The sequence below is a fragment of the Ictidomys tridecemlineatus genome, chromosome 15 (genome assembly GCF_052094955.1).
Source record: "Ictidomys tridecemlineatus isolate mIctTri1 chromosome 15, mIctTri1.hap1, whole genome shotgun sequence".
Taxonomy (NCBI): Eukaryota; Metazoa; Chordata; class Mammalia; order Rodentia; family Sciuridae; genus Ictidomys; species Ictidomys tridecemlineatus.
Genome location: NC_135491.1, coordinates 43,978,523 through 43,995,030, shown reverse-complemented (window position 1 = coordinate 43,995,030; position 16,508 = coordinate 43,978,523). Strand labels below are relative to the sequence as shown.

The 16,508-nt window shown below is 53.2% G+C and overlaps 1 protein-coding gene across 2 annotated transcripts; it reads left to right on the top strand.

Moving 5' to 3' along the window:
• Window positions 1-730: 730 nt before the first annotated feature.
• Window positions 731-16,480, top strand: Fhod1 (formin homology 2 domain containing 1). Of its 2 annotated transcripts, XM_005318310.5 has the most exons (22): window positions 731-1,043; window positions 8,626-8,732; window positions 9,166-9,230; window positions 9,537-9,604; window positions 9,681-9,786; window positions 9,866-9,960; window positions 10,221-10,332; window positions 10,425-10,519; window positions 10,617-10,760; window positions 10,859-11,016; window positions 11,095-11,271; window positions 12,602-12,717; window positions 12,802-13,415; window positions 13,709-13,864; window positions 14,070-14,252; window positions 14,339-14,458; window positions 14,534-14,695; window positions 15,080-15,270; window positions 15,367-15,559; window positions 15,639-15,801; window positions 15,876-16,076; window positions 16,150-16,480. In XM_005318310.5, the coding sequence occupies exons 1-22, from the start codon at window positions 843-845 to the stop codon at window positions 16,230-16,232; spliced, it is 3,510 nt and encodes a 1,169-aa protein (XP_005318367.2). In that variant the 5' UTR covers window positions 731-842; the 3' UTR covers window positions 16,233-16,480. The 2 variants fall into 2 exon arrangements, with proteins under 2 accessions (XP_005318367.2, XP_040134867.2); XM_040278933.2 differs by lacking the exon at window positions 9,166-9,230 and having other exon boundaries at window positions 904-1,043.
• Window positions 16,481-16,508: the final 28 nt, after the last annotated feature.

The window sequence follows — 16,508 nt, the reverse complement described above, 5'->3', positions numbered from 1 at the left end:
CCCTTTTCCCTAAACTAGAGAGAACTCCACTCATCTTTTCCATGAAACCAAAGGAACCTATGGAATTCCCTTTAAACTCAGAGGGATCTACCCAACTTTAGGTAATTCGGCTCATCTCGCTCCAGAGGAAGGTTGACTCCAGTTTTCAAGCTGAGGGACACCCATCCCAGTTCTTCCTCCAAACTGAGAGGAAGATGTGCTACCTGCCTCCTCAAACTGACTCATCCCATTCTTTTTTAGAGAAAGGGCACTCGTCCTTCTTCTTCCCACAACTAAAGGGAACCGATTCCACTTCTTCCTTCAAACAGCCGAAATCTATTTTTACTTCTTGCTCCAAACTGAAAGAAACCCTTCTCAACTGCTTTTTCGCCAAGTAATGGAAATAGTAACACTCAAACTGAAGGAATCAGGGCCATTTCATCCCTGAACTTAGGGATACCTGGTCGGCCACTATGTGAAGGAACTTTTGCCCCACCTGCCCTAGCATCCCGCAAAGAAGAGCAGCCTCACCTACCCCAAGCCCAAAGAAAGCCTTCCCAGCCTCTGGGCTCTCCAAGGCGGGGCGCCAGCTCGGGTTTTCCCGCCCTCAGAGTCAGGGAACTAACGGGATCACTATCGGGTTTTCTGAGTGGTTGGTGCAAGCCCCGCCCCTGGCAGTGGTTACCCCCTGCGCGCATTTGGGGCCCAGTGTTGATCCCACCCCCTCCTCGGCCCCGCCTCCGTCTGGCTCCGCCCCCCACAGCGTCCGGTCCGGCCCAGCCCAAGCAGCAGGGCTAGACGAGTGGAAGCTGCTGCGGGTCAGAAACACCGAGGCGCGCGCGGTGCGAGCCGGTGGCAGAACCATGGCAGGCGGGGAAGACCGCGGGGACGGGGAGCCAGTATCAGTGGTGACCGTGAGGGTGCAGTACCTGGAAGACACCGACCCCTTTGCATGTGCCAACTTCCCGGAGCCACGACGGGCCCCTACCTGCAGCCTGGACGGGGCCCTGCCCCTGGGTGCTCAAATACCTGCGCTGCACCGGCTCCTAGGGGCGCCACTCAAGGTGAGAGGGGCGCGGAGAAAAGTTGGGGCGATAGGGAGTTCAGAGTCCGCGCCCTGAAACCCGATGGGAGGTGCCTCTCAAGAAGAGGCTGGAGCTTGTACTCAGGAAAAAACTTGAACTGGGATCCCAGGGTCCACGCCTGCGGGCGGCGGAGACTATCAGATTGTGGTCTCCATTGTCTTGGCTTCCCCTCCAACTGAGGCCCACCTAAAGAGGTGCTAGGTGTCCTTTTGCTGCGGGTCTGCCAGGGTGGCTGTCCTGAGCTGAGTGTCAGTAATTGTTCGGGCTGTAACAGACCCAGGAGGCGGAGCTAGGGAGGGACCAGCTTCCACCTGCTTCAGGTGAGAGGGGTGCGGTGTATCAGGAGGAGGGACGGATCCAGGGCGGGCCACTAGAGGTGAAGTGGTATCTGGAGGCTGGGTGTACCGGCCAAGAAGAGACTGCTGGGTGAGAGGAGTCCACGGGAAGCGACCAGGCCCGGGTTACGCGGAGCGCGGGAGGCTGCACAGGGTGGAAAAGCCCTTTGAGTCACCGTCCCCCCACCCCCGCGTACACCCGCCGCTTGAGGCCAGCGCCTGGAAGGGAGGGGGCGGGCCGGCTAATTTTAAACCTCCGTCCTGCCCTAGTTTGCACGGGCCCCAAGGCCGACTTTGCACAGTACTGGAGAGGCCCTTTTCCAGATGGCCGGCCAGACCTCCCCGCCACTCGGGCTCGCAGCCCACAGACCCCCTCAGGCAGCCCTTCCGGCGCGCTGTTTCCGGGCCAAGACTCCGGGAGGCGCCCTTTCATCCCCTGGGGTTCCCCGCCAGTGGGTCGGTTCTGAGTAGTTAGGAAAAGCCTTGGGAGTTGGTGGGGTGCCTCAGCAGGACACCGAGTTGCGCAAACATGCCCCCTGGGCCCGGGGTCTTCCCTGGAATGTGCCCTGGGCGCCAGGCCCCCAGGCCTGCATTCCTGGAGCCTCGGCCAGCCCCGCCTCCCAGCGGCCGGGGAGGGGTGGGGAGACTATCGTCTGGGGAGTGGCACGTGTCCCTGCGGAGCCCAGCTTCAAGGCCACAGCTGGAAGGATGCAGCATACTGCCCACCTCCGGAGTTTTCATGCATCCCCATCTTGTCCTGCCCTAGTCACAGCAGCAGACTGAAGTGGGCTAGAAGTATGTCCAGCCAGAGCCCACCTGCCATTCAGTAGGTGGGATAGGGAGAAAGGGGTACAAAAATGAGGTGGGTTCTTCATCCTGGAACTACTTCAGAAACAAGGCTGGACTACTAGAGTATAATATTCTTACCATTCTCCCATTCTGGAGCAGGACCTAGCTCTAACACTCCTCTTCACAACCAGGGTTAGGCCTGGGAGGTCAGCTGCAGGAAAGAGGTTCAGAACCATCCCTTCTCCCCCTTCATTTAGATACCTGATCTCCTGCATGTGTTTAGCATACAATAGGAATCTGGGTTTGATCTCTATCGCCACATAAAAAGGAAAAAATAAGACCAAGTTCCCAACCTACCAGGTGTCCTGACCTTTTCTCTTTTCCTTAGCTAAGGACATGAGTTGTATGGAAGAATGTTAAGTCCCTCACATGCAACTCTGCTTCCTGGTCTGTCCCCTTTCAGGATCTCCACCTGGAGTACTGAAGACTGTCCCGTTCCCCACTAAGAGCCTTTGGGAACCTTCAAGCTAAGTTACCACAGTGTCTGGAACCAGGACTCCCTGGAGCTGGCAGCTTTTCCAGGAATGGTCAGATGCACTGTGATGTGCTTGTCCCAAATATAAACTGTGACCACAGACCCAGAATAGAAGGCTGGAGGAAGAGGGACTGTGAATAAGATGGGGCAGGAACATCAGAGAGCTGAGGAAGGGGGGAGCAAGGCTCCTCCTCACAGGAAATGTCAACAACTGGTTCTTCCCCTAGTCCTTTAAGCTGGTGCACCAGAAGCCCAGACATAACTCAAGCCTACCTTGCTAGCCTTCCAAAAGGGAGAGATGGCCCAAAACCCAGGCATCACTGTCCCAGGCTATAGGGCAGAAATAAGAGGGAGAGGTTGCTTACCAACTGCTGTTTCCTGTGTACAGTTGTCAAGCAGAGGACAGGACACAGCCAAGTATGACCTCTGCCCTCCCACTCTGGAGCACTGGTCTATCATCCCTGCACACCCTGCGCCCTCCCTGGTTGTGTATAGAAGAGGGCCCACTCTCCCAGGGACTCTGCCCCGACAACCTACTGAACCTAGAGTTCCCTGGGGACTCCCTTTTTAAACCATTTCAGAGCTTGCAGGTCTGAGAAAGCCTTGCTCATTTCCTCCAAGTCTAGGAGGAAGCTCCTGTCCTCAGCCTCTGACTCATCTCCTGGCCCTGGTGGTGGGGGGAGCCTGACAGTGCCTAGGGCCAGGCTAAAAGTTCCCAGGCCAGGGGCCCTCAGGAGTGCCTTTCTCCCATATATGTAAAAGGCTGTCTTAGCCCAAGGACTTGCCCCCACCCCAGGGAGAATTGGCTCTGTGGTGTCTTATCTCTTAATCCAGAGCTACTCAGTTTTGTCTTCTCTTCTAGAAAGGGCCTTAGGAGCCTCCTCTAGGCCTCAAAGGCTTTGTCACATCTTGGATACCACTACCTTCTTCCTGGGCATTGGGCAGAGGACCTGAGGTGTTTCTCTGACCTTGTTGCAAGGGCTAGAGGAGTCTTCTCTTCCTGGCAGCAAGGATAGCTGGTCATTACCAATAATTTTGTTCCCCTAGACAGATATGACTGAAGATTAGAGTAGGACGGGAGTGGCTTGGTGCCAAAATATGTCCTGACCCTACTCTAACCCACTCCAGCCCTGTTTACCTCTCAGGAGCCATTATGGCAAGGGGGCTCAGGTATGAAACTGACCTTCTAGGTTAGGGACTAACTGAAGGGGTCCCTGAGAATTCTTAAGGGGACTGTAGAGTGCTCTGGTGATGAACTGAGCTCTTTCATTCCCTAATATGAGAGTCACTTTGAAGATTAAAGAAAATTGGGATGTGAGCATGAGTGGTGACCTGCCAGGCTTTCCTGTGACATGTTCCATCTCCTGGTCTTTCTGGGCTAGAGAAGCTGAATTATAGAACCTAGATCCTTTCAGAAGTAGATTTTGTGACCTCAGTGACTAGCAACATATAGTGTGTGTGTGTGTGTGTGTGTGTGTGTGTGTGTGTGTGTGTTCATTTGTGTTTCCTTGCTAGAACTGGGAGGACCAGTTTGGGATATTTACAGAATCCAGGAAGCTGAGGGGGCAGTATCCAGCCCTTGGCAATCCTGCAGGCCCCAGCCCACACTCCACTTTCCTTTCAGAGTTCCCTGGAGCACTTTTAAGTCCCATCCACCCAAGATCTGAGTCAATTAGCCTTGGTTCCATTCAAGGTTGTGCTACCTAGAGCAATTCATTTTCTTTCTGAGCCTTGGTTTCCTCTCTTGTAAAAAGATTATCAGGATAATCAAATGAACTAGGCATCCACACAGTGGAGGCAAAACAAATGTGGATTTCCTTCCCCAAAGCACATCCATGTCATCTCATCCATGTCATCCAGGAAGTCTCAGTCTAACTAGAGACACAAGATAAAAGGAAAGGAGGGTCTTTAGAGCACAGGGTCCTGTGTTTATAGAAAAGGAGTCAAAATAAGTAATAGGCCAATTATTTCCTAAAACAAAAATTCTTCAGCATGTAATTCTGCCCTCTCCTCCATCTTCCTTTCACTCTATTCCTGCATATTCATTCTCACCTGATTATATTTTTATAAAAAGTATTGGGGAGCTAAAGCTAGTTCTGTTTGGTGCATGTCTGTAATCCCAGCAACTCAGGAGACCGAGCAAGACAAGTTCAAGGCCAGCCTCAGCAACTTGGTGAGACCCAATCCCAAAATTTAAAACCAAAAACACCCCACCAAAACCCCAAAATGTAGCTCAGTGATAAATCCCTGGGTTCAATCCCCAGTATCAAAAATGGGGGGAGGATAGACACCATCTTCCCCTAAGCTTTATCCTGTATATAAAACCATGTGTAAGGAGACTTGGAGTATAGCTAAGTGTTGGGTACTTGTCTAGTGCATGCAAGTCCCTGGGTTTGATACCCAGCATTGCAAAAAATAAAAAATTCAAATTAAAAAAAAAAACATGTAGTCAATGGGTTTGGGCTGCCAAAAAAGCCTGAGGCTGGAGAGTAAATAGAAAAGTGGGCTGAAGGCTGAAGTGAGGGGCTAAGCCTGGAATGGGGGAGGGACTCCATCAAAAGACAGATACCAGAGAGTGAGGAAGACAAGATCCAGAATGGAGCTGAGAATATGAGCCCATAGAGTATGCTGACCCTAATCATTGTCAGCAGGGACTGGGTTTGGACTTGCTCAAGCCTGGCCTAGCCCCAGGGTGTGAGAAACAAGGTCCAGAGGCTTGGCTTTCAGAATGGTGACCCCAGGAAGGAGCCAGGGGTGTGAAGGATAAGCACCACCCTGGTGGCAGGAAGTCTCCCCTTTTTGCTGCCTGCCTGACTCTAGCCTGCCATCCCCCACCTCCACCAGGACAGATAGCTGGGGTTTTGGGAAACTGTCTTGGATGCATTAGGCTAGGTATTACTCCTGGACCTCCTCCCAGGAATGGAACCCTGGCAGGACTGGACAGGTGAAGTGGCTGAAGAGGCCTAGTTTCTTATCATAGAGGAAAGGGTTAAACTTGCCTGAGGAAGCTAGAGGAGATGGACCACTTAGCCCCAACAAGTATTCTGGAGGAAAGGGCCATTCCTTGCTCACTTGGAATGGGAACACACAAGAGTTAGTGCAGAAGGAGAGGACAGCATTGTGGGCTTATCTGGGGATGTGCTACTTTAGCCTGTGCACAGACATGCCTGACCATATACCTGAGTGTGTGAGTGGTTACCATGGCTAATATGATCAACCTCTAGTGTTACCACATCTGGTCCTCCCCTTTCTTAGCACTCATGGAAGTTGTGATTCGACATTTATTGTGAGCTTTTTCTGAGTCAGGCCTGACTGTCTTCCCTGCTGGGTTGGAAGGATGGGAAGGCAGAGAGAGAGGCACTGTCTGGTTCCTGCTGTGTCTTCTGAACCTAAAATAGCCAGGTTCATGAATGTGTGTGATTTGGAATGACTAGGAGCAGGGGTTGTGGCTCTGGGGTATGTATGTTTCTCTATGATCCCAGAATACTCCAGGCCAAGGTGCAAGGAGATGGGGCTGGGCTGGGCTGGAGTTTGGGGGTAAGCTGCTGAGTCGCTGCGTGGGAAGAGGGATCATGAGGAATGTGAAGGTGGCCTTAACTGAGCTGGCCCTGGGTGAGATACTGTAGCCTTAGTATCTTGATACACCCTCTCAGGCCTATTCTCAGTAGGACCTGGAGAGGATGACTCTGCTCCCAGGGAAGGGACAGAGGCCAGGCCCGCCCAAGGCGCCCTGGGAAGGGCAGGCAGCCAGACAGGAAGTGGGTCAGAGAACAGGCTGGAATGTTCGTCCTATGTCCCATGTCCCAAGCAAGGGGGGAGAGTGTCACCCAAGGGCCCTGTAGGGGTTAAACTGCCAGGAAGGAGCCAGATCATATTCTGAGGCAGGAGTAGGGGTGCAAAGCAAAGACAGAAGCTAGAGCTGGATTCCCTTTCCCCCAAGGGACCAAGGGCAGCTGGAAGTCCTTGGGTGGGGTCCAGAGCAGGGCAGGGCAGGGCAGGCCAAACAGCAGGACAAATGTTGGATTTGACTTGTTCAGTGAAATGGAGACCATAAGACCTCCTGGCTTTCCAGAAGCAGGCTCTTCCTGGGCCATAGCACCTCAAGGGCCAGAGTCACTCAATAAAGGGGACTTTGCATAGTCTTGCATGCCAGCATTGTACTGTGGGGGAGGTGTCCACAATAAGGCACAATGCTGCTCTCAGAGTGTCTGGAGTCTCCTTATACTGGCCTCTATAAGGTGTTTCTGAAGGGGCTAAGTGCCATGCCTGGTGGCAGTGGAGGGAAGCCAGGCTTAGGGGAGAGAAACATGGAAAGTGGATACATGGATGGAGCACATGTTTTCCTGTTACAAATGCCTCTTTCAGGGCCCTATGTAGACTGACTGAGTCAAACCCTAAAATCTGAGGTCTAACTAGGACCATTATAACTGTAGCCCCCTTGGGAGAAAAACAAAGCAACTAAGGCCTAAAGGGTCTGGAGAATCTATGTATCATCCCCTGTTCCTCAATATCTTACTTGCAGAGATGTTCCCAGCTCTGCCAGCTGGGTTTGCACCTCACTGCATGCTTAACACTTTCTCCCTGGGCTTCAATGCTTTGTAGCTACAGCTTATCACCCCACATGCTTGTGAGCTTCCTTGAAGGCAAGAACTTCCTCCCATCTTCTCTCCATGCCCCTTGTTCATTTGTGTTCATTAATTCAACAAGTATTCGGTGAGCACTTACTATGTGCCAAGTACTGTGCTAAACTCTGCAGGTACAGCAGGGAGCAACACAGGCAAAGTGCCTGAACCTAGTCAGTGGGGAGGAAAACTAGTGTCATGTCAAGGATATGTTAAGATTATGTGGGATGCCTCAGCAAGGAGTGTATATATGGAGTTGGGTGGATTGCCTAACATTGGCTGGACAATTCAGGAAGGCTTTCCAAAAGCATTATCTTTGGATCCTGAGTCCAAAGCCAACCTTAGCAATGGCGAGGCGCTGAGCAACTCAGTGAGACCGTGTCTCTAAATACCATACAAAACAAGTCTGGAGATGTGGCTCAGTGGCCAAGTGCCCCTGAGTTGAATCCCTGGTACCTCCCCCACCCCAAAAAATAGGTACTAACCAGGAGAGGAGATGGCACATACAAAGGGCAAGAAAGCCTGGCACCTGAGACAGAAGGCCTCAGTACCTAGAAAGTACTTGAGAAACAGTTGCTGAAGGAATGTACAGCTACAGTGGAGATGCTTGTGTGCCTCTCTACCACACCTCAAGTGGAAAGTAAAAGGTTATAGGAGGTTTTGTTTGTTTGTTTGGTGCTGGGGATTGAACCCAGGGGCACTTTGCCATTAAGCTATATCCCCAGCCCTTTTTATTTTTATTTTGAGACAGGTTGTTGCTAAGTTGCTAAGGTTGACTTCCAACTTGTGATCATCCTGCCTCAGCTTTTCAAGTCTCTAGGATTATAGGCATGTGCTGCTGTGCTGGCAGGTCATCAGGCATAGGGTCTTTATACATACCTTTGCCACCTCTTCCCCAGCTGCATTAGTCAATTTTGTGTTACTATAATGAAATACCATGGCAATTAACTTATAAAAAGATAAAAAGCTTTTTTTGGCCTATGATTCTGAAGGTTTGAATCCAAAGTGGATAGACCCCATGGGAGGGTGGTACATTATGGCAAGAGTACTTAGCAAAGCAAATTGCTTACATCTCATGGACCAGAAAGTAAAGAGAAATACTGGATTGGCTGGGGTCTCATAATCCCTCTGAAGGCATCTTAAGAGCCTTACAAAGGTGAGCAACTCATCACTTCTCAATAGCCCCACCCTGAGGACCAAACCCTTAACACATGGACTTCAGGGGACATTCAACATCTAAACTATAGCACCAGCCTTAACAGTTATTCTTCTATCCCCAGCTGGAGGATTGTGCCCTGCAAGTGTCTCCCTCTGGGTACTACCTGGACTCCGAACTGTCCCTGGAAGAGCAGCGAGAGATGCTGGAGGGCTTCTATGAAGAGATCAGGTTAGAACTGATAGAGCCAGGGAAGCAAGGAGCCCTTCCCCATCCTCCACAGGAGCTAACATGGGTCTGGTCCAAGCCCCCACCCTTGTCCCCACCAGGGGCTGGCTCAGGTGTCAGCAGCTGAGACACTTGATCTATAGCCCGGGCCAGAGGTCACCTCCTGCCACCCCAGGGAACTATGCCAGGGGAATCCCAAAGCTTGGCCAGTGTTACTTGCTGCCTAAGATGAATGCAGGAGCTCTCCCACATACCTAAAATACCTGTGTTTACACAAACCCTCCTGTCTGGCCAAGCCTTGGGCCCTTAGAGTAGTGGTTGGGAAGGAAAGAACTGGGCCAGCGATTGGCATGTGGAAAACTTTTGCTGCATTAGTTCAGGGGGTGGGACCCTGAGGAATGGGCTGGGAGCTGCTGACTAGGCTGCTTGATTCCAGCAAAGGGCGGAAGCCCACTTTGATTCTGCGAACCCAGCTCTCAGTGAGAGTCAACGCTATCTTGGGTGAGTGTGTCCAGCAGTCTCCCAATATCCCCACCCTCATAGCCCAGTGGTCCAATTTCTTTCAGGACTGTGCAAGATTGGACAGAGTAGATTGGAGACTGAATGTGCCCCCTTTTGCCCTCCCCTGACCTCTCCTCCCAGGGCCAGGACTAATGCCACAACTAGACTGTGGTAGTGGCAGTAGTGGGAGGTACCAGAGTCAGGGACTAGAGAATACTAGAATCTTCTTTGGTGGGAGGTTGTGGTTGTGTTCTAGAGGAGGAGGACTGTCACCTTAAGGGTTTCATGCCTACCTACCTCTTGCAGAAAAACTGTATGGGTCCAGTGGCCCTGAGCTCCGCCGTTCCCTCTTCTCACTGAAGCAGATCTTCCAGGTGAGGCTCAGAGGTGGGCTGGGGGGGGGTGGGTGGCCAGCCTAAACCTCCCTAAACTCCCCTGTGGTGCCACCAGGAAGACAAGGACCTGGTGCCTGAATTTGTGCACTCAGAGGGACTGAGTTGCCTGATTCGTGTGGGTGCTGCTGCTGACCACAACTACCAGAGCTACATCCTTCGAGGTCAGCCCCACTCCTTCCCCATGACTTCTGCCCCGACGACCCCCACCTCTGCTGACCTCTTCCATCCCTGTGTCTGCAGCACTGGGCCAGCTGATGCTTTTTGTGGACGGCATGCTGGGGGTGGTAGCCCACAGTGAGACAGTGCAATGGCTGTATACATTGTGTGCCAGCCTGGTAAGTGACCCTTTACCCAGTCATGAACCCTTCTCCCATTGCTTATCTGAGCCTCAATTTCCTCTTCAAAGTGGACTAAAATGGAGCAAGTCTGGGGCTCCTCTAAGCCTAGAAGGCTTTTCTGGGCTAGCCCTGGAGCCAGGTCTTTCAGCCTAGACTATTCTTTCTAGGTCTAACCCCTGGAGCCCTTCCCCCTTCCTACAGGAGCTAGCAGAGGTCTGTCCCAAACCCCACTCACTTGTAGTGACATCTTCCCATAGTCTCGCTTGGTGGTGAAGACGGCCCTGAAGCTGCTGCTGGTGTTTGTGGAATACTCTGAAAACAACGCACCGCTTTTCATCCAGGCAGTCAACTCTGTGGCCAGCGCCACCGGTCAGAGTCTGTCCCTTCCTCTGCCTCTACTCTGAGCCCTCTCTCCTGCCTGCTCCCTGCCCCCCATGACTTCTCCCCTTTCTGTGTGGCAGGTGCTCTTCCCTGGGCTAATCTGGTGACTATCCTGGAAGAGAAGAATGGTGCTGATCCTGAGCTGTTGGTGTATACTGTCACCCTCATCAATAAGGTGTGGGTGGGGATTAGGTGCTAACTATGGGGCCCTGGGGCTGCTGACCTGTAGTCCCCACCAGCCTCTGCCTTGGCTTTCTATCCCTATTCTCCAGACACTGGCTGCGCTCCCAGATCAGGACTCCTTCTACGACATGACAGATGCACTGGAGCAGCAGGGCATGGAGGCACTGGTACAGCGCCACTTGGGCACTGCGGGCACTGATGTCGACCTGCGCACTCAGCTTATGCTCTATGAGGTGAGCCCAGAGTAGGAAAATGGGAGGGAGAGGTGCAGTTCCCCAATATGCCTCCGGGGCTTCAACCACAGGCTCACGCCCTGGCCTACCTCTGCTAGAGCGCCCTACGATTGGAAGATGGAGACTTGGAGGAAGCAGCAGCCACTGCAGCTGCAGGTGGTCGGCGGGAGCGGCGAAAGCCCTCTTCAGAGGAGGGCAAGAGGAGCCGCCGATCTCTGGAAGGGGGAGGCTGTCCTGTGCGCGCCCCAGAACCTGGGTAAGTACGCGCCTTGGTACCTGGGGAGGGGTGAGTCTGCCAGGCGTGACCCAATCTGCTCACAGGCCCGACCTGAAGCCCCACAGGCTCCGCCTCGCCGATAGGCTCCGCCTCTTCCACCAGTCCTGCCCAGCTGATAAGCCCTGCCTCCAGCCCTGTGGGCCTTGCCTCTGGGCTTGGTACCTTGGTGAACCTTTTTCCTGCCATTTCCGTGGCGCCCTCAGCGGGCAACTCCTGTGAGAGGAGCATCTACAAGTAAGTAGGAAGATAGAGGTGGCTCCCAGAGCCCTATCTCCAACTGTCCCTCCACTTTGTGCCCCTCCACGGGCCCTCAGCCTCCTCTGCCCAAACGCGTGCTTTCTCTCTTTCTTTCCAGACTTCACCAAACTGCTCCTGTTTGGTAAGTGACTGCTGGGTGTGGGGTTCGGCTCTGTCTGGACCTCCTCCTGTGGCTTCTCTTTATCTCCTTCCGACATTCCACCTGTTTTTGCCTCTTGTTTTGTCTCCCTACTCCCTTTCTTTCTGTTTCTCTGTCAGTCTTGTTTGGCTCTTCGACTCTCCTGCACCCTGTCCTGCTTCATGTCAGTCTTTCCCCTCCCCTTCCAGTGTCCTCATGTCCTACCTCCTCCACTCCTTCCTCTTCCTCCCAATATCACTGCCCAACCTCTGTGTAAGTGCCAGCAAATGGGCCTTGAGGTGGAACCAGCACCACAATTACCATTTCTTCCTCTCATCCCCCTACCCAGGGCCCCTGAGAGCCCACCCGTCCCCCAGTCCCCTACTGGGCAGGCCAGGCTGGAGTAAGTACAGAGGCCAACCTGCCAGGCCTGCCATGTGCTCAGGGCTTCAGCATTGCTTCCCCAGCAGGGGTTCCACATGCCCTCTAGCAGCCAGAACTGGGGGTTTCTCAGACCCTGCTCCTGCCACCAGATTAATGCCTCCATAGTAACCCAAAGAGCAAGCAGTGGGAAAGCAGTTCACTGGGGTCAGAGTAGTCCCTGTGCTTCAATAGTGAAATTTTAATAGCTTAGACCAGAAATGGGGATAGGGATACCCAGCTCAGGAACAGGACAAGGAGGGCATCTAGGGTGCCGTGTGGTATGTGGGTAGTGGAGCAACCTAATGCTGTGGGAAGGGCAGTGACAGGGACCAACAGAGGCTGGAGGGGCCAGAAAGGAAACATTGGATAGCATAAACTTAAGTGCCTACCCTTTCTGCAGGCAGGCAGGCTGTAGGGCTCAGAAGCTGCCAGACAGGCCAAAGGAGGGATAGCCATTCCCTTCTGCTCAAAAGTTCCTTATAAAGTCAGGATAGTGAACAAGAAAGTTGCAAGTTAGATGTTAAGTAGAGCTTTTCCCTGTACTTTGACATAGGAATGTTGGGTCGGCACTACTAACTCCCCAGATGTGGAGAGTTGAAAAGGGGCTTGCCTTGAGGGGACAGGGGTCTGCTCAGCGCATGGACTATTCCCTGTGCCTGTGTGTGCCTGCAATTGGGGGCAGTGTCCAGGAGCTCAGCAAGGCATGTATATCACCCTGGGATGCACTTGTGTCAGACACCATCACTGACAAGTATCTCCTCTCAGAGCCCGGTTCCTGGAAGGTGTGGCAGCAGCAGAAACAGAGAAGCAGGCTGCATTGGCCCAGGGCCGGGCAGAAACACTGGCTGGGGCCACACCAGATGAGGCTGATGGACCCCCAGGTGAGTAGACAGGTGGGCAGAATCCAGAATCCCACCCTTATTGTGCATAGAGGGCAAGATGCCAAGAGCCACTTCTTTTTCTAGGCATCCGGGAACTATGGGACTCCTCAGAGCCAATCCCTGCACCCAGAACACCCCAGAGCCCTGTCCCTCGAGTCCTGCTCCAGGCCCAGCGGAGCCTTGAGCTGGAGCCTAAGGAACCACTGGTGCCACCAAGCCCCAAGGCTGAGCCCATCCAGGAGCTCCCAACCCGTACACCAAAGCTCTGCATTGGGGACCTGGACTTCTCAGATCTGGGGGAGGATGAAGACCAGGACATATTAAATGTAGAATCTGTGGAGGCCGGGAAAGGGGCTCCACCCCCACCTCCCCCACTTCCCCTGCACTCTGGAGGCTCCCCACCTCCTCCCCCTCCACTTCCCCTGTACTCTGGAGGCCCCCCACATCCTCCTCCCCCACCTCCATCCTTCTGCCCACCACTTCCCCGCTCAGCACCCGACGGCCCAGCCCTCCCCACCAAGAGGAAGACTGTAAAACTCTTCTGGCGGGAGCTAAAGCTGGCTGGGGATCATGGGAAGTCTGGAAGCCGCTTTGGGCCCTGCACCACCCTGTGGGCCTCCCTGGAGCCTATCACAGTGGACACAGCCCGGCTGGAACACTTGTTTGAATCTCGAGCCAAGGATGTACTTCCCTCCAAGGTAAATATACCAGAGATGGGGAAAATCAGAGTTCAAGGGGCTGAAATAGTCCCTCATCTCCCACATGAGGAAACCAGGATAAAGAGAGGAAAAGAACTTGTCTTGGGCTGTCTTAATAAAGTATTGATAGAGCCCTAACTAGAATCTCAGCTTATCCCAATGTTTTATGTGTCCTGGGTTCCCATTTGTAGGATCATTAAGCCATTCAGAGGAATACCTTGGAGTGCTCTCAACTTTGCTGCCCCAGCTAGTCCTTTCCCCAATCTTTCACTGCTCTTCCCCCCATCTTGTAGAAAGCTGGTGAGGGCCGCCGGACAATGACCACAGTGCTGGACCCCAAGCGCAGCAACGCTATCAACATTGGCCTAACCACTTTGCCACCTGTGCATGTCATTAAGGCCGCCTTGCTCAATTTTGATGAGTTTGCTGTCAGCAAGGATGGCATTGAGGTGGGGATACCCAATGGATGTGAAAGGGAGGTGGGAGATCTGGCCATCTTACTGACATTTCCAGTCCCTCTGGTGGTAGGGATGGGCTTAACATATCTGCAGGGCATTTGCCAGACCCTGGGAAATGACTAAAGGAGGAGTGAGAGATGACTAAAGGAGCATGAGGCCTCAAGCTAACACTGTGGGGCGGTGATTGCATCCTCAGAAGCTACTGACCATGATGCCCACGGAGGAGGAGAGGCAGAAGATTGAAGAAGCCCAGCTGGCCAACCCTGATATACCCCTGGGCCCAGCTGAGAATTTCCTAATGACTCTTGCCTCTATTGGGGGCCTGGCTGCCCGCCTACAACTTTGGGCCTTCAAGCTGGACTATGACAGCATGGAACGGGTATCTGGGTCATAAAATGGGACAGGTAGTGGGGATAGGTAAGCATGATGACCATGAGTCTAAAGCCCTTGGTTCTCCTACACCAGGAAATTGCAGAGCCACTATTTGACCTGAAAATGGGAATGGAACAGCTGGTGCAGAATGCCACCTTCCGCTGTATCCTGGCTACCCTGCTGGCTGTGGGCAACTTCCTCAATGGTTCCCAGGTAAGTGAGAGCACAGAGGATTAGAGGTCAGGGCTCTGGAGCCAGCCAGGCCCTGGCTCAAATGGAGTCTTTCAGAGCAGTGGTTTTGAGCTGAGCTACTTGGAGAAGGTGTCTGAAGTGAAGGACACGGTGCGCCGGCAGTCGCTGCTGTACCATCTCTGCTCCCTGGTACTCCAGACCCTACCTGATTCCTCGGATCTCTACTCAGAAATCCCTGCCCTGACCCGCTGTGCCAAGGTTAGCACCAGCAAAAGATTCAGTTAAAATGGGCTGGGGCACAAGCAAGCATTTCTTCCTTGGGTTGGCTCCTCCCCCTTTTCCCTATTTGGGCTGTGCTAGGGTGTGCTCCAGCTACAGGTGTGTGAACTATGCTCTGCCTCTCTTGGCCAGGACACACCTACTCAGTCTTTTGAGTCTCAGTTCAGCTGCCACTTCCTCCAAGAAGCCTTCTGTCTCTGTTGCATCAAATGGACTTGTCTCATATATTAAATTGAACTTTTGGAGAGCAGAAGCCAAATGTTAGTTGTGTCCCTAGGCCCACAATGGCCAGTCTGGCAGAGGCAGCCTCAGGCAACCTGTTACCTTTGGGGTAACAGCTCATGTACCCACTTGCTTTTCCAGGTGGACTTTGAGCAACTGACTGAGAACCTGGGACAGCTGGAGCGCCGGAGCCAGGCAGCTGAGGAAAACCTGAGGAGCTTGGCTAAACATGAACTGGCTCCAGCCCTGCGTGCTCGTCTCACCCACTTTTTGGCCCACTGTGCCCGCCGTGTTGCCACACTGAGGGTAGTGCACCGCCGTGTAAACAACAGGTAGGGGTATGGGCCCCCAAAGAAGCAAGATTGCCACCACCATCTCTCAAAGGGCAAGCAGGACTGTCCATCCCTCCCCCACTCCAACCTGCCTAGGTTTCATGCCTTCCTGCTCTACCTGGGCTACACTGCACAAGCGGCCCGTGAAGTGCGCATCATGCAATTCTGCCACACGCTGCGGGAATTTGCCCTGGAGTATAGGACTTGCCGTGAACGAGTACTGCAGCAGCAGAAGAAGCGAGCCACTTACCGTGAGCGCAACAAGACCCGAGGACGCATGATCACTGAGGTAGTTACCCTTCTGAGTCTTGACTGCCACCCCTTGGTTTCTTTCCCCTACTCTCAGCTCATCCTTTTCCCATCCTCAGACAGAGAAGTTCTCAGGTGTGGCAGGGGAAACCCCCAACAATCCACCTGTCCCAATGGCTGTGGGGAGTGGACCAGGACAGGGTGATGCTGACAGTCATGCCAGTATGAAAAGTCTGTTGACCAGCAGGCCGGAGGACACCACACATAGCCGCCGCAGCAGAGGTAGACCTATAGCTGCTGTGGGGAATGGGTAATAAGGCCACCTTGACCTGACCTCCCTATCTGGTCTCCCACAGGTATAGTCCAGAGCAGCTCCCCAGTCATGCCGCCAGCAGTGGGACCTTCCACTGCACCCTCTGAAGAATCCCCAGGCTCCAGTTTACCCAGTGACACATCAGATGAAATCATGGACTTGCTAGTGCAATCAGTGACCAAGAGCAATCCCCGAGCAGCTACAGCTCGAGAAAGGAAGCGTTCCCGTGGCAACCGTAAATCTTGTGAGTACCCACCATAAGTCCACTGCTTGCCCGAACCCCATCATCCCCCTCCAACCCTACTCTGTCCCTACAGTGAGACGAACACTGAAGAGTGGACTTGGAGATGACCTGGTGCAGGCACTGGGTCTGAGCAAGACTCCTGGCCTGGAAGTGTGAAGGTGCTGCCTCAGGAAATCTAGCTGGATCCCAGCCTGCAGCATAAGAGACTACAGAGCAAGGAGAACCCAAAGCAAAATTCTGGTCTCAGAACCCAGTGTCCAGGGACTGACCAGTACCTTAAGCAGTATTAGGTGTGTGTGTGTGTGTGTGTGTGTGTGTGTGTGTGTGTACACGTGTACGCGCATGCACGCATGGGCTCATGTGTGAGCTCCCTACTTGCCGCAAAATAAAGTTTTCGGAGCTAATTCCAGAGCCTTTTTCCTTTCAATGTCT